At 34.5% G+C, this 16,775-nt stretch overlaps 3 protein-coding genes across 3 annotated transcripts; 1 reads left to right on the forward strand and 2 right to left on the reverse strand.

Annotated features, from left to right (window-relative positions):
- Positions 1 to 48: 48 nt before the first annotated feature.
- LOC130991824 (probable histone-arginine methyltransferase 1.3) lies at positions 49 to 6,355 on the reverse strand. Its single transcript, XM_057916232.1, has 15 exons — positions 5,850 to 6,355; positions 5,065 to 5,127; positions 4,624 to 4,726; positions 4,021 to 4,164; positions 3,730 to 3,833; positions 3,549 to 3,647; positions 3,386 to 3,455; positions 3,141 to 3,237; positions 2,598 to 2,652; positions 2,291 to 2,374; positions 1,486 to 1,563; positions 1,219 to 1,322; positions 960 to 1,132; positions 719 to 870; positions 49 to 337 (listed from the first exon to the last, which is right to left on the reverse strand). Exons 1-15 carry the CDS (start codon positions 6,021 to 6,023, stop codon positions 278 to 280), a joined length of 1,560 nt encoding a protein of 519 aa, XP_057772215.1. The 5' UTR covers positions 6,024 to 6,355; the 3' UTR covers positions 49 to 277.
- Positions 6,356 to 8,501: 2,146 nt separating this feature from the next.
- On the reverse strand, positions 8,502 to 10,473 carry LOC130991843 (xyloglucan 6-xylosyltransferase 2-like). Its single transcript, XM_057916256.1, has one exon. It carries the CDS (start codon positions 10,132 to 10,134, stop codon positions 8,752 to 8,754), a length of 1,383 nt encoding a protein of 460 aa, XP_057772239.1. The 5' UTR covers positions 10,135 to 10,473; the 3' UTR covers positions 8,502 to 8,751.
- A 3,992-nt stretch (positions 10,474 to 14,465) lies between these two features.
- LOC130991936 (heat shock factor-binding protein) lies at positions 14,466 to 16,479 on the forward strand. The gene is made up of 5 exons (XM_057916394.1): positions 14,466 to 14,575; positions 15,416 to 15,463; positions 15,742 to 15,765; positions 15,854 to 15,896; positions 16,138 to 16,479. The coding sequence occupies exons 1-5, from the start codon at positions 14,573 to 14,575 to the stop codon at positions 16,275 to 16,277; spliced, it is 258 nt and encodes an 85-aa protein (XP_057772377.1). The 5' UTR covers positions 14,466 to 14,572; the 3' UTR covers positions 16,278 to 16,479.
- Positions 16,480 to 16,775: the final 296 nt, after the last annotated feature.

Genomic DNA, 16,775 nt, shown 5'->3' on the forward strand with positions numbered 1-16,775 from the left:
TTCCATCGAGCACACGACGTCAAATCTGATTCCAAATTAAACCGTTACTAAAGTGCTAAAAATACAAATACTCAAAATTTGCCAACTCGATACAAGCCATTATTTCTCAAGTTGATGGGGGATACAAACTAGTAATCCATGTCGAACTATTGAATAGAGCAGCATGCTGAAACAATTACAAGAGACATTATCGGGTACTTGTACGTGCTAAGGCTACCGTGGGCTTACAATAATACGAAACGATCTTTGCATCAGACTGATTATGGATGCAACAAGATCACACAGATTGTTGCAATAGATCCGAGCCCTCCTCATCATGTGATTGTATTTGTAGATCCTGGAACAAGCAAAAGCAAATGCAAATGTTACAGTGATTGAGTTTTAGGCATAATCAAATATAAGTGAAATATATGATGGAATCTGTAACTGTGGGTACAACGTGCTTTCCTTAAACTATGTTACAGTTGATGTTGCGTATTAAAAAACGGTAAGAAAAACCGGACTTATGAAAAGCATTTGTGGAGTAGATTTTACGTCATGTTGTTTATCAGAGTGCAAAACTCTAACAGTGTGTTGCATTTCATTCATACCAACATTCATGTCAGATAGATAATAGATTAAACAACTGAAATAGATTTTGATATATACAAGATTATTATTCATCAAGTGAAAAGTATATTCAAAAACTAAAAATCATAGTATATCATAAGTTGCAAACCTGCGTTTGTAGTAATTGATTTGGTTGTTGATCTTGGGACATAGGATATGCCTGAGGTTGAGACATCCGATAATAAGGCTCTTTAAGATCAAGTTTTCCGGATGACGTCTGGAGTATTCCTCCTTGTTCAGCACCAGGGCCCCACATTTTAGCTATTTAAACAAAAACTAGATAGTTAGTGAAGGAAACTAAACAAGTAGAAAAACTGTGGTAAAGCTGAGAATGAAGTTTTAGAACCCACCAGATAATGTTAGGTTAAGGGTATAACTCTGAGCTTTATGGGCTACCATATGAAGTCGACCTGTTATCTCTTGGCCAGGCATCACATATATAGGTTGGGCCAGAACACAACGGAGCTGGTACCAGTGCGTTGTAGGGGCACCTGGAGCAGTGGTTAGCCACCTTTGTACAGTGCTGCCAATGAAATAAACTGACAAAGTAAGAACACGAGACAGACTCATGACACTGATGTGCACACAAATGCTGCGGCGAACTATTACCTCCCGTCAAATAATACGTCAAACCAACAGGCCAATCCATGCACTCTGGTGCCGGTTGAAGATACAAACCTCAATGGAATGTCAAATTCGTACAAATCTTCCTCCTGTTAATTGGCATTTCAAACATCAGCTTAAATTTTTTTGGCCACGGGAGTACTTCTTTTTCTTTTGTTCGTGGAGGGGTTGTTTCTAGAGAAGATTGCAGGAATGCAGGATTACGTATGCAAAATATGAAGTATAAAAGCAGGTAGAGCCAGTGGCAGTTACCTTAGCAGAAGTGAAATCTATCACATGGGAGATTGCAGGAGCCACCAATAGCCTAGGATCAAAAGCATCCACAACTGGCTGCAATGATCAGAGGAGGCAAAGTAGAATACTATCAGACATATACATATTACATGGATCGATGATGCCTAACTGTTGTGACTCCAAATAGGTGAAAGTACATTGGATGAATGGTAGAAAAGAACAGCAGCATGATTATAATAAGGAAGATACTTTTGCTGTATCACACAGGGAAAGGACGGTTGGTTTTAATAAATTAGTTTTAATAAGTAAAGGAAGCAAGTTGCTTATCTAGCATAACCCTTCCCAGCAGGAACACCCACAAAACCACCACAAATGATTATATCTAGAACATATCAGAAAGTTAATTCTTTCCTTTTTAGTACTTATATTCCTGTGTATCTTTTTAAAAGAAAAATTTGTTATTACTAAAGAAATAAAAGCACACTCACACACTAGCCCTCTAGGTGACTTGAACCCCCAACCTATTGGTTGGAGGGAAGCGTCTTACGACTCTTACCAACAGGTTGCGCTTCATCGTCAATTAGAAACGGAGATTTTATTGATGTAAGAAACAATTCTAGAGAAACAATTCTAGAGAAGAATACCACTTAAGAAATGATATAGAAGCAAAATAGTTCATATTTGAAACATCACAACCTATAGAGAGAATGTCAAGTGGTAGTATTAACATGTCATAAGACACGTGGTTGAACAGACATTAGAAGCTTACATCACTATAAGTAGATGCAGAGAAAAGAAGCAGACAAATGGAATGAGAATGAACCTGTGAGAAGTATCCTTGAAAGGCAGTTCCATGTAAAGGTGTCAAGTTAACACCATAATAATTTTGTTGCTGCCAGAACAAGGCCTGGATTGGGAACAGAAACAATAAATTTGTATCTTATCTGAATATTAAAAAACAATATAGATACAGAAATGATAAACAATTTAGCTTTCATAACATATTCAACCTTCATATATAATAAAAAGTTGTTCAAGATATTTCTTGTTGATCACTATGAAAGGTCAGCATGCCAATCAACCATTTAGGCAGAGAAATATAGACAACCATAGCAGTAAGAAATGCTTACCTTATTTGCAATTTCTATGTATAAATACTCATCGCTAAAAGGTGCCATATGTATTCTACAAGAGCAAATAGTAACAAATATCAGCATAAGAAGGTAATGAAAATATAAATTCAAGGGATTATAAATTTACCCAAATGGTGGTTTAAAGTTAAAACTAAATTGATATTGATCTAGTAGTACTGCAGACACTTGACAAAGTTGCATAGGAGATGAAAATGCAGGCAGGGAGAACCATCTATATTTTGAAATCAGGTCCTCTTCAAATAGAAAGAAAGAAAGAAAGGAAAAAATTTGGTCTAATAGCCAGTCAAACACATCTGAGAACTCTGGAAAGAAGCATCTAAAGTGTAGGTAATATATCTAGGAAACAAGTACATAAGAATAGTTTTCAATGATTTATAAACTAAAGAAATGCATAATGAGGAAGAAGATGGGAAACTTCTGCAGTACAAAATCTCTTCTCTTGAGAAAATGCATGATTATGGAAAACAAAACCCGTAACAACAAAAATTAGCACAAGAAGGTAGGATCTTGGGCAACTACCTTCCTATTGTTGGAAACATTTTCCCTTTCGGAACAAGGAACCTATCTCTTGCAATTATGTATGATTCTAGCATCCTCTCATTTACTAGCAATGTGCCTGCAGAACAGAATCAGTTTTCAGTAAATGTGTTTGGATCACATTCCGAGTAAAGAAAATGCTCCACTAGTGTTTCTAGGTAGCTACATCTCCAATCATCAAGGTGTTATCATAAGATGGATGACAGAAGAACAAGAAATAAGTATACCCATCGGTTCAGATATCAAGATATCTGCTTTCTCAGGTAATTCAACCTCTTCAACTTTACCCTTAATTACCTATCAACAAAAATATGTCGCAGGGAATTGATAAGAGAAGAGGAAAATGGTAGATCTCACAAACAAGTAAAAGCATGACAAAACAACACTTACTGTTATTCTTTCACTGAGTGAAGGGTTTCCAGATATGAGTTTGCGTGCATAATCTGCCATATCTGATGCTTCTACAGCATAAACATGCTTTGCACCAGCCTGAGAAAAGCATATTAAGAGTTATATATTTATGATATTTATGATGCTAAGGTATTCATAAGCATCACGTGTATCACAGAACCTGAGCAGCAAATAAACTCAAGATGCCACTACCAGCCCCGACGTCAACTACTACACGATCGGCGAAATCGTTGCGGTTTTCAAGGACTGCAGCATAATAAGATCCTGGAATAGAAATTTCGACCATGTAACCAAAGGGAGGGTTTCAAATTTACTACAGCTACAAGAAAATGCAACAAGCACTTATATGATATTTTCTTGACAGAAAACGAATAGGCCACAGTTCCCAAAATCTTGGATGTAAAAGACAAATTAAAAAGGTATTGCAGAACAGGTCAAACGAGAGTGTAACCTGTCCTCACATAGTCCTGCAACATATTTTGTTGATGAAGAAGCTGTCCGTAGTAATGGAAGTACATTTTGGCAGAAGATGCCTCTATTTTGTCATCAAACTTGCTTGCAGATGATGACACAATTCCATTTGGCAAAGATGACCCTGCAATAAAGGAATTTACATATGAGCCAGTGCGCTGCAGCTTAATTTTCTACTTCCTCTGCCCCAGTATATAGTCCATTTTGATCTACGTACAATTTATAACTATTTAGGGAAAACAAGCTATTTGACTGAACTTTCTATGTCATCTTATGATACTTGGGGCTTACCATAATTTAATGTACTATGTAAGTTTCATCATGGATAGTCTTACTGTATTATAGTCAAGACATGCAAGATGACCCAGGTGTGAACTATTTTTCTAGGAAATAGCATTGATCACATCTTTACATGAAAAAAACAAACCAGTACATATCAACAGTAGCATAGTGTTTCAATCATGAAATACCAAACAGATAGTGCTGATATTCATCTCAAGCAAACAAGGTAGCAAAATACTTAGAAAATAAATTAAGAGGTGGCATCTGCGATAGCAAACCAACAAAGATATCATATACCAACCTTGAACAACCATTTCCTTCTTCCATTGCTCAAATGCACAATGGAAGGCCTTACTTTCCTCCTCATTTCTAAACTCTATGGTGATTCCCCTGGAATAGCTTTTCTGATTCACAGGACAAAAGCCAACAGCAAACATCTCATTTATATATGATGCAGAAACGGGGAGAAAAAGTTCTCATAATTTAGCAAGTACCAGCAAATATACTGTGATATGTTATTCACTTAGAGGCAAAAAATATTAGAGCAAGCTCCATGCCTCCACATATATAATTGCATCATCTTGGAAAATACTTCATAATTATTTACGTTGATAAAAAAGTTGGAAGTTCAAAGCAGGCATAAGTTTTGACCCTCGAAAGAGAAAAAAACTAGTTCCACCTCCATTTGTAGATAAAGCAGAGACTACTAAATATGATAAACAGACAACGATATATCTCATACCTCCTTATTTGTATCAGAAGCTTCAGACATACACAATGATTGAGCTGGACCAAGCTTGAAAAGCTGGAATAAAAACCAAAACATAATAAAACGGACCATCACAACACATAAAGCAGAAGAAACAGAGATAGCTCGATAACTTCATATGAACTGAACTACTAGTGACTTCAATACGTATAAGTGCAATATTTATCATTTGTAATTAAAGAAAAGGTTTTCCACTACATAAAACCCCCAAAAAAAGGCTCAATAGTGAAGTCCACTCACCATTTTATATAGAAATTTGCCAACATTTTCAAGCACCGTACAAATATCACTTATGCTATATTTTTCTAATAAGTACCACCAAACATGTTCCAGATTCCATTCCCGTACTTAACATGGAGTTCATTTTTTTTCGTTTAATTTTAATCATCTCCCACGAGCTTATGCACTAAACACAACGTAGACAAGGAAAACAACAAACTTTACTTCCATTTTTCCTACACTCTGAAGTCTTGAAAAACTCTAACTTCATTTAAATGTCGAAAATTCTAGTATTTCAATAAAAATCCGTTCAAATACAGATTAAAAAAGAAAACGAAAAATAATCACCATATCATCGACGAAACACACAATGCAATTCAGATAACCGTTAAAACCACCAAACTCAACATAACTACACGCACAAAATACATCCTTCATTTCAGCAGGCTTAGTTTCCACCACCTCGAAATCAAACCAACCAGAAAGCGAACACCTCCGGCCACAAAATTCAATCGCCATAATACAGAAAACAATCGAACCTGGCAGTTGCTGAGATTGAACTGAACCGCGTCGTCCGAATCGGACTCGGAGCCGAATAAAAGCGAGTCGGAGCGGAAGCGCGCCACCACCGGCGCCGAGGCGCTGCCGGAAATCGACAGCTGCGAGATTGAGGCTACCAAAAAGTCCTGCTCCCTCAGCTTATTGTTCTCCATTGCAGCAAGAATAATTCAGCTGATTCTACCTAAAAAAGAATAAAAATCGGAAACAGGAAGCAAGAAATCTACCCGCGTCCAGAAAGAGAAACAGTTAGGGTTTTCACTGAGAGAGTGGGGGGGAGGTTTTAGTGCGCAATGGCTTTTTGCTGCACTGGTTTTTGTTTGGAGGCGTTGATGATGAGGGGTCCCCGTGATCCCCTGCTGCAGGGGAGAGTGCGCCGCGGTGCAACCGGTGACGTGTCGACCTGGGATTGGTGGGAGTGGTTGTACTTGTTTGGTTGCTTAGTTTCTTTTGGATTCGAGAGTGAGAGATGACACAAGTACGAAAGCACACACTCGTGAATTTGACGATTTTCTTTTTTTTTAATTAAAAAAAGAAAAAAAAAAGATTATTCTTTTCTTGTTGAGATAGGTTTTACTATAAATTGAGTTCACTTTGCAAATTCAATTGTTTACAAGATCAAGCGACGGGTAACTTACTGAAAGTAAATTAACAACTGAATTTAGAGTTATTAGAAAATGATTAATTAAAATTCCTTTGCCGTATTAATTAAAATAGTACTCCACTATATAATTTTATTTTATTTTATAAATAATATTGGGGCTTTCGGTTGCTCGAGATTGAATTGTCCGGAGATTACTTGAGATTGAATTGATCCGATATTACACAAGATTATTTTTATCATATGAGTTAGTCCAAAATTCATAAATCATGACTACTCCTACGTGACACTCTTTCAATATTAAGTGGCGAGCTCTATTTATCAAACCATACAAGATATAATATTACTAATCTTATTAACCGAACACCCCTTATAAATTTTAAAGATTAGTCTTTCAATGATCCGCAGTCATACGTGTTTTAGGATTCAGACTCACATAATTTTTGCCACAATCTGGGTCGCTCCACTAAAATAAATTAGCTTATTAATTTATTTGAAATTCTAACTTATTTAATAAATTAAAGAACTTGGTTTATTTGTGTATCGAATCATTTTAATTCTCTATAGGACTCGAACTCAATCCTATTTGTGGAAGGATAAGCATCCAATCAATAAATTGTGCTTTGTCATCTTTGTTTATCGAAACATTAAATTTTATGGTTGTGCTAGTCACTTGTAATAGTATTTATTATTCCATCATAATTCGATGTAATCTCAAACAAATAATTAAAAAAAATAATCGGTATAAAAATCAACGAAGTCGAAGAATAGTTTTAAACGCTTGACAAAAATATAATCAAGTTTAGTGTTTTATTTAGCTCGATTTATTTATTTACGATTCTGTTCCATTTGCCATTTCTTGTGAATTCAACCCTCTGAAACTTGAGATTCAGCTTGCACAATTTTAGGTGGTATTCCACAATGATTGAAACTCACTCATTTCAGTGTTATCACTCTAAATTAGTATCAAATATATATAGTAATGTGACACTACCATATTTATGCGATTATTTATGAACAAGCGTTCAATATTAGGAATCATAGTATAAAGCCATATGATGCCAAAAGCAGCAGCAATTTAAGATTCCAAGTTGAAATGTCAAGTTTGCCCTACTGAAAGAATAGTTCATGTTTGAAGCTATGCTAAAGCAAAAGCATGTGCTTCCCATCTTTTGCCTTTCCCCCTATAAAGTGCCAAAAATAAGATGCTTCATTCAAACTTCCCCATTGCCAACTCGACTCAACCAGAGAGAGAGAGAGATTTTTATGGCTGTGCAAAATGTGCAAAAGCTTCTCTTCCTGTTTGAAGTAGATAAACATATGCAAGTGTGCGATTACTACAAAGTTTAAACAAGAGCAGCAGCCTCTTTAAGTTTATGGGTTAATTGCTAAAAATAGTATAGACATTATTCATCGTATCAAGAACATTTACTTATGAAGATTAACCTATATAAACAAAAATAGTATAAACTAATTCATTATTTACTAAAATAGATTAGGACTTTGGAATAAGACTCTTGATAAAATCTATCATTTGAGATAATTTTACTTGATTCATATCTCATTTAAACAAATAGGATTGAAGAAATACTAATAACAAAAATAAAAATACTCGAGCATTAAAGTAGACACGCCTCCCCTCAGAGTTCAACAAAACAAAAACGAGAGAACCTAAGCACCATTAACAACTAAGGATAGGCAAAGACTTTCTATGTTTACCTCTAATGCAGTGTAAAATGGCTCCACAAACGCAAGCTGCAAAACAACCAAGATTAAACACTCAGCAACTGCAATACATGAAATAGAGAGTTCCACTGCAACAACAAAAGTGTTCTTGTGCAGTAATTTTACTAACTGCCTTAACTGACCTACCAAAGTTCAAGATTCAAATTAAGCAAGCTACCTCAAAGCTAACAACATCAAATGATACACAAAAGATCCAAAACTAGCTAACAACATCAAATGATACACAAAAGATCCAAAACTGCAGAAGTTCATATGCAGTGAAATGTTGAAATGGAGAACACGTGTAGTATAAAGGTCAAGAATTTGATTTGGTCCCTGTCCTTTTCAATCAAGATACACAAAACCTACAAAAGGCAATGTGGAGAAGAACAATCATCACCACGAACGTAAAATTACACTATGTCACAGCACAAATCGCCATAAATGAAGGAATACATCAACGGTAACTCTAAAGATCATGTGATATATAAGTAAAAATGACATGTATCATAACTTAAAAATACAATCCCAGCATCCACTCCCTTCGTATGCACACCTCAAGAAGAGCCCCCGGTCTTCACGGCCTTAAACGAGGGGTGAAGCAAGCCGAGCTCATCCCTCACTTCAAGAGGATTGCTTGTCTCGTTCCTAATCCTCACCACCCTCCTACTCCCAAGTGACTTATGGGTGAAGCCATACATCTGAAGGATCTGGTTATCCCCAAAGTTGAACGCACGGTCCATCTGCTTCAAGCACCTCTCAACGGGGTAATCCCCGAACTTCCCACAAGGCTTGCAACCCACAAAGTGAGTCACAAGAGGCCACCTATGATCACCGAACCCCGGATGGTAGCTCTCAATCATCTCCTCGTATCTATCCACCAAAATCCCCCAATAACCGTGGAGATAGTAGTGATTCTCGAGATACACCTTATCCGCCCACTTCTCCTTCTGCGTCGCCAAGATATACACCATTGCAGACTGATCATCTGCCTCAAACACCGGCCTGCCCTTGAGCGCACTTGTCAGAACCTTCCCTGCATCCTCCCTAACCTTCCCCTTCGGCCCCATTGGCGCCCACGTATCAAGAATGTCCAAAGACCACTGGCAATTCCTCAACAAGAAACTTCCAGTATTCAATCCAATCCAATTCTTTTCATCATAAATCATCTCATTCCACCCGTGCATCACAAAGTTATGATCTTTATACCTCTCCCACGGCACTTCATACGCCATATCGGTGAACATGGCATCACTATCCATCCACCATAGAAACTCCACCTCAGGATGGGAAAGCAGAAGCTTCCTAATCAAGGGCAATTTCGCCCAAAATCCAGCCATTTCAGCATCCAGCAATGCCATATTGTAGAAGATCTCAATCCCATGAACCCTGCAGTAATCAATCTTATTTTTAATCGATTTCAGCAAGTAATGATCCCCCACCGGATTCTCACACGGCTTCGGCGACGAACCCGTCACCAGCAAAACCCTAGGCTTATTATCACCGATGAAATTGGGGTAATCCGGATTGTTTTTCAGCCATTCGGACCTCTGCTCATCCCAATCCGATATTTTCGGGCCGAGAGAGTAAGGCTGCGACAGATCACGCTGGAATTCGGGGACGCCGTCGTCCTCATCCTTCAGGATCTTCTTTATATCGAACTCGGCGTAGTTGTTGCTCCCGCTCTCCGCATTTCCGCTAGATTTCAGCTCGTCGGCGGCCTCCACCAGCACGCGGCGCGGCTCGGCGCGCTTGCGGATGTGGGAGAAGGTCTCGCGGATCTCGTCGAGATCCTTCTCCGGCGTGCCGAACTTCCCGGCGCCGATGTTGGCGCGCAGGACGATCAGCGTGAGGAAGAGGCAGAGCACCGTCAGCTTCGCCTTGCGGAAGACGCGGTGGAGCCGCCGCGCGTTGAGCGGGCCGAGAACCCGATCCAGCATCGCGATTCGGGCTCGTCGATGAGCTGGAAGCGTAGATTCGGACAGTAGAAAGCAGAATTCGCAAAACCCAGAATCCTGAAAATAGGGGTTTTTTTTTCAGTTTGTGCTCTCAGATTTATTGATGAAAAGAGGAGATCGGAATCTGGGAGTTTAGATGGAGGAGAATGAGGATCTCAGATTGGGATGCGGAGGTATATTATTGAATTTAAAAGGGCTTTTGAAGGGGAGGAGGTGTCGGTGGAGAGTGATGAAGTGGTGGAAGGCAAAATGGAGGAGACGAGAAGATGCTTTCAGACAGGATTTTTTTTAATTATTGATTAGAGTTGTTAATTGTGCGTTTAATCAGTTTGTTAAGATGCAATTGCGCGTGGAGATAGCGACTTGTCCGAAGTGGGACCCGCTTTCCGGCTGTCTTTAGTTGTGCTGTTCTTTTTTTCTTTGGGTCGGGTCAAAGGTTTGGACAAGTTTGTAGGATTTTAGGGTTTTTCGGAGGTATGTATTATCTAAAAATAGGATATTATTTGAAATATAAAAAAATTTCACCGGCGGTTTTTTTTTTTTTTTTCTCGAAAAAGTATATATGTTGACGATTATAGTAATATGAATTATGAAATCTTGTGGTTTATATAGTTTAGAGATTGTGGTTGAAATATACTCAATTTATATAGTTTTTTTTTATGTTCCAAGCTAAAAAGTTATTTCGATATTATTAAGAGTTTTTCTTAATTACAAATAGAGATGTCAATTACATTAAGTTATTGAAGTATTAGTATTAGGTTAGATATTCTCAAGCTCGAACTTGTTTAACGAGTATCTAAGTTTATGCAACAAATTTAAGTTTATGCAACATCACCTCCAATTAGTTTAACAAATTGTGTAAATTATACGATTATGTTCAATGTCTTTCAATTAACCTATTTAAAATATTCTTTTGTTCAATATTTATCCAAAATCCAAAAGGAAAAGATAAACACGCGGAAATGTTTTAGGTAATTGTCTGCATCTAGCAATTAGCATCTACTACTTAAGTTGACTTTGTCAACCTTTTATAGGAAAAGATGGTACTTATTATTATGACAAAAAATACATAGAATATTAAATAAATAGGGGAAGAATTAACATCAAATTAATACATTTGCATCATGCATGGCTACAGGGCCGGTCCTGAGAAGAATGAGGCCCCGAGCGAAATTATAAAAATTAGCCCTCAATATATTAGCGCATCAATATATTGAAAAATAAAAAATTTCAATTACTTATAAAAAAATGACTTCATCTAGTATTACTCCCGTGCGATGCACGGTAAAAAAAATTATATTTTTTATAATATTATATTTAGAAAATAAAATTCTATAAGTTAGTCATATTATTATACTCTAATAAAGATAATAGCATTAAAATGAAGATAAAATCATCTTATAATTGGAGGATGTAAAAATGAATGACCAAGATCTTGACAAAACCTTTTTAACTAACGATTATTATTATCTATTTAAAAATTTTCCACCAAAATATCTAGATATTTTTCTTTCAAATTTTCTATTAGTTTTGAAAGGGTTTTTGGAACTTTTAATTACTTCTTACTGATTTGCATTTCATTATATATTTTTTTGAGATGTTAATTGAATGTAAATCCACAAACTATTAGTGAATTTTGCTATTTTTTCAACTATATAAATTTGCAATATAAATACATAAACTTTAGCTCATTCCGGAATTTGCCCTGAATTTTAATTTCGTTCGTACATGACAAAATTAAAGATGATATAATATATACACATTATATTAAAATAACTTATACAAAATTTCTACTGAAATATACATAGTACTAATATTTATATTTAATGAATATATAGTTTAATTTTAAAAATTTTATTTTGATAAAATTAACAAATTCAACCTAGCAAAGATGAAATTTAAAATTTGTCATGATCAAGAATCATAACATTTTAAAATTATTTTATTTTATTTTATTTTTTATATTTTTTCTATATAGTATTATTTTTATATTTATATTTTTTATTATAACAATTTAATGCAGTTACAAAGATTAAACTTATATTTTTTCATTTTAGAACTCTTTAGCTTAAAATATAAATTTGTAGATAAATAATTGTATATATATATATATATTAAAAATAGAATTTCTAATATGATTTACATTTATTAAATTGTTAGTGCGTTTTTGTATGAATTTTATATTATTATTATTATTATTATTATTATTATTATTATTATTATTATTATTATTATTATTATTATTATCTAGAGTAGACGAAATTGATAAAAAAAAATTAGAAAGAAAAATTATTTTCAAAATTAGTAAGGTGATTTTTGGCAGGAAAACATAATTTACTATTTTTGAAAGTGGTTGAGCTTTTATATATGTATATAGATATTGTCAAATCATTCAATCTCTCTAGGGACATTGACGATCTCAAATACGTTTTCAACAATTTTAAATTTGAGAAGCTCCTTTTAGAACAGTAAGTCAGTGACTGACATTGTCAGCATAATTTTATATTTCGATTTGAACTTTAAAGTTTTAATATAATATAAATTTGACAATAAGTTATATTGCCTAATATTTTTTAGTATATATAAAGTCTATAATTAATGAGATATATTTAAATTTTTGGGCCCTCAAAATTATGTTACAGAATTATGATCAAATTAATTTGAAATTGATTTTAAATTGAACTTTGAATTTTTGACAATAAATTATATTATCTAATATTTTTTAGTATACATAAAGCTTATAATTAATGGGATATATTAAAAAATTGGGCCCTCAATTTTTTGGGGCCCTGGACCATCGCCCATGCCCGCCCGCCCTCAGGGCCGGCCCTGCATGGCGACATGTTTTCTTCTTCGGGTTAGAGAAGAGTGGGTGTATACGTTGGAAATATTTGTTTTAAGCCAATCTGGAAATTAATTATTTAATTAAATATTTATTATTTAATTGAAATAATTATTGGATGTTAATCTATGTCTTGAGTAGATGAACATTGTATACTTGATGTCTCAAAATCGATTTTCGGTGAGTGAGATATTGTATGTTAAATATTTGGATGTTGTGTAGGGAAAATAATACTTGAGAAGTGTTATTTGTTATTTCTAATTTGCTTATTTTCTTAATTCTGTTTTAGCTTCATTTGTTTAGTTTGAGTTGTAAAAAGTTCTAGAACGTATACCCGGTTGTAACAGTATAGTGTATTATACATCCAAATACACAATTTTAAATTTGCCAATACTCAAAACATATTTTTCTTCTATTAGCAATATTTGAAGCTCAAAATTTGACTCCATGAATAACTTCATCTTCGCATTATTCATCATCTATTAAAATAAATAGTAAAATTATTAGGTTTTAGTAGAACAACTTATGTATTCGTACAAAACATAAACTCCAACACAAAATGTTAGATTGATATATAGAAATTTACGTATTGTAAGAGGAAATCCGTTTGCATCCAAATGAAAACATTATTTTTAGCTTAATAGAAATTTAAATATTTTTCTTCATAATTTTCCAATTTTATTTGCTTCTAAAAAATACTCATGAGCTATTTGGATCTCATCTCAATAAAAATCCCTTCAAATCCATTTAGCGAAACGCATTAATCAAACAAGTGAAGCTCTAACTTTATAGTTATGGCTTGTTGGCTTGTGAGCAAACTCATTATATGATTTTGCTTTAAAATATAAAATTTTAATTACATACAATGCAACTCACGTTTTATACTGCAAATAGTAATAACTGTATTGACTCTATAATTAACTTATTTGTCATAAGAAACTAATATTTTATGATATTGTGAATAATATAACCATTTTCAAATGAAAGTAACTATCTAAATACATACATATATATAATATAAATTTAGAAAGATCATTTAAGCTGAATTAAATTCATGAACCTTAAAGTATTTAGTAAATAGAACTAGAGACTCGAATCAATAGAAAACAAACTAATTTTAAACAAAATAGGTGTGCATATGTTACTTAGTGGTAGGAGATTAATATCCAAAACTTGAAATTCTGAGTTCGAGTCCTCTGTTTTGTGGTCTTTAAAATTTCTTTATTTACTTATGTAATTTTATATAAAAAAATTAAGCAAAATACTAGTATTTGACTAGGCTCGAGGCGGCTACACCTATACATGCATCCATATTTCAAATATTTCTCTTTGTTTTGATTTGTTTATATCTATGGTTGTTTGGGCTAATTGGACCCAAATAGAGAATTAACCCACACCCATATCGAGGATGACGCCCCAATTTATGGAAAACCGGCCCGGTCCAATAAAGATTAGCTGCTTCAGATTTCAAATTAAAGCTCAGTCACATACTCACATCTCACAATTCAAAATCTCACAAAATTTTCATCTCAATTTCTCTCTCTAGGGCATTTCCAGCGAAGATTTCACTCCCAAAAGATGGTAAATTACTCTACAATCATTCTCTCTTAGATTTTCATCTCGAGTTGTCGATCGTGCGTTTGGTTTCTTGTTTTCGTTTGGTTTTCTCCCCGTGTAGCTTATACATTTTGGATTTCACCGGTTGCTTTGGATGTGATTTATATAGAATTTCTCGATTCAATGAATGATCAAAATGCTATCTCATTTTTACTTTCCAAAATTCGGCTCTTAGATTCGATAATGTGACTTTTGTGGCCATTTTATATTGAAATTTCCGCGGTTGCATGGAGGCAATATGATTTAGCAACTCTAATTTGAATCATCGAATGTTTAAGACCTATTTTTTTGATTGTGGATCTACCTACACTACAGTAGATTGGTGTAATGCAGAAGTGATTATTCATGTTGTTAGAGGATAAGGGTACCTCACAAAATACGCTGATATTCTTATTTTGCAGCTAATGATTCGTATTATTATGTATACTGTTAGGATTTTTTTTGGGGGCGTACCATATAACACTTCTGTGTGATACTGTAAAAGTTGTCTGAGCTTTCTCTTATTTAGTGACTTAGGAATTATGAAAGCCATGATTCATATTATGTGATGCTGATAAATTGTTTCACATAGACATAGTGTGTTATCTAACTTATAGCTTTATAAGATGTTCATAAATTACTCTTGTTCTACCCGTGGATGTTTTGATGTCCGGTTGATAGTTTATTTGAAAGTTTCTTGTTCAAAACCTTTCTGTTCAACATATATGCTTGTTTTTAATTGTTCTACCGCATGAACTTTTCTTTTACTTACTATTTCCGTTTGGGTATTTCTTATTCCTTATAATATTTATACTTTAATTGCAGGATGGTCAAGATGATGCTAAACAAAGCACCGCTGACATGACTGCGTTTGTAAGTTCCCTCACACGAACTAAAATTGATGATTTGTTTTGTCTGTAATTTTCATTCACTTAAGAAAGTAATCAGCTGGGTTTATAATTCTGTTAGTGGTTCCTGTTTTGTTGCCGGTATGAGCCACATTATGTTCTTTGCATATTTTCTTCTATTCTCTTTAACTTTATGCTGAGGAAGAGTGGGTATTTGTTCGTTCTGTTTTACATGTATGTGATTAGATTAATGTCCACTTGCCAATGTTACTTGTGCTAATATTGCATCTTTTGACTGTTTAGGTGCAAAATCTTCTTCAGCAAATGGTGAGTAACTATTGTTATGAAGCTAAGTTTCCATTCATGTATTTTGCTCCTGGATCCTTCATATTCTATTTCGTTTCTTCTTGTGCAGCAATCAAGGTTTCAGACAATGTCAGAATCTATCATCTCTAAAAATATCCTTCAGTACTATACATAATTGCTTTGTTTTATGGATGCTACCTGGTTTTCTTTATGAACATAGAGTAAATAATCAATTGAGTTGGAAATGGGTAATCATAGATCTACACTAATGATATCTCAAACAATTCACTACATCAAACAATGCAACTCGTAAGGTGATTGAACAGTGTATCGTTGTTTTTTCATTCATATTCAATTGATTTGTATTGCTTGAATTCCTTAACAATACTATACTTGATGAGATGGGTAACCGGATTGATGAGTTGGAGCAGAGCATCAACGATCTTAGAGCTGAGATGGGTCAAGAAGGCACTCCATCGCCTTCAGATCCAGTGAAGACTGGAGAAGAACCCAAGTCTGGTGGAGATAGTTAAAGAAATGAGCGTACATATTTCCTGGAGTGTTGCTGATGCTGTTTCTTGCATATTTAGGATTGTTATGACGAGTAATTGTATCATTTTCTATCGTGTCTCAATTACTATTGAGGAGACACAATACAAGTATCACTAGGAGCACAACTTTTTATGGATATTCAATTGTGTTTTCTAATCAGAAATCGTTTTTCATCATGATGCAGATTTGGTCTGCTTTTGATGTTTAAGATTGTTCTTCATTCGCTGTTCATTAAAATGAGCTTTCATTTGGTAAATTTGATGCTTACTGGTGCTTAGACTTGTGATTGTTCAAGTCAGCTTTAGCTTCTTGAGTAGCTTTCAAGCAAGCTCGAGTTCGATCTTGAGAATTATCATAATATGTTGATATGCTAAATTATCATAATATATGCTGAATTATCATCATATGTTTATCGTTTACGTAAAACTATGCAATGACATGTTTTATATGTTTGAAAGAAATTCCATCATTTATAATTC

This window comes from Salvia miltiorrhiza, chromosome 7 (assembly GCF_028751815.1).
Source record: "Salvia miltiorrhiza cultivar Shanhuang (shh) chromosome 7, IMPLAD_Smil_shh, whole genome shotgun sequence".
Classification (NCBI taxonomy): Eukaryota; Viridiplantae; Streptophyta; class Magnoliopsida; order Lamiales; family Lamiaceae; genus Salvia; species Salvia miltiorrhiza.

Excerpts from the sequence above, each read along its gene's own strand:
- LOC130991936 (XM_057916394.1), top strand. Across the intron at positions 15,766-15,853 it reads AAAATCTTCTTCAGCAAATG|CAATCAAGGTTTCAGACAAT; the intron begins GTGAGTAACTAT and ends CTTCTTGTGCAG. Across the intron at positions 15,897-16,137 it reads AGAATCTATCATCTCTAAAA|TTGATGAGATGGGTAACCGG; the intron begins ATATCCTTCAGT and ends ACAATACTATAC.
- LOC130991824 (XM_057916232.1), bottom strand. The coding sequence starts at position 6,023 with ATGGAGAACAATAAGCTGAGGGAGCAGGACTTTTTGGTAGCCTCAATC. Across the intron at positions 1,564-2,290 it reads TTCAAGGATACTTCTCACAG|CCAGTTGTGGATGCTTTTGA; the intron begins GTTCATTCTCAT and ends TGATCATTGCAG. Across the intron at positions 871-959 it reads CCTTAACCTAACATTATCTG|CTAAAATGTGGGGCCCTGGT; the intron begins GTGGGTTCTAAA and ends TTGTTTAAATAG.
- LOC130991843 (XM_057916256.1), bottom strand. The coding sequence starts at position 10,134 with ATGCTGGATCGGGTTCTCGGCCCGCTCAACGCGCGGCGGCTCCACCGC.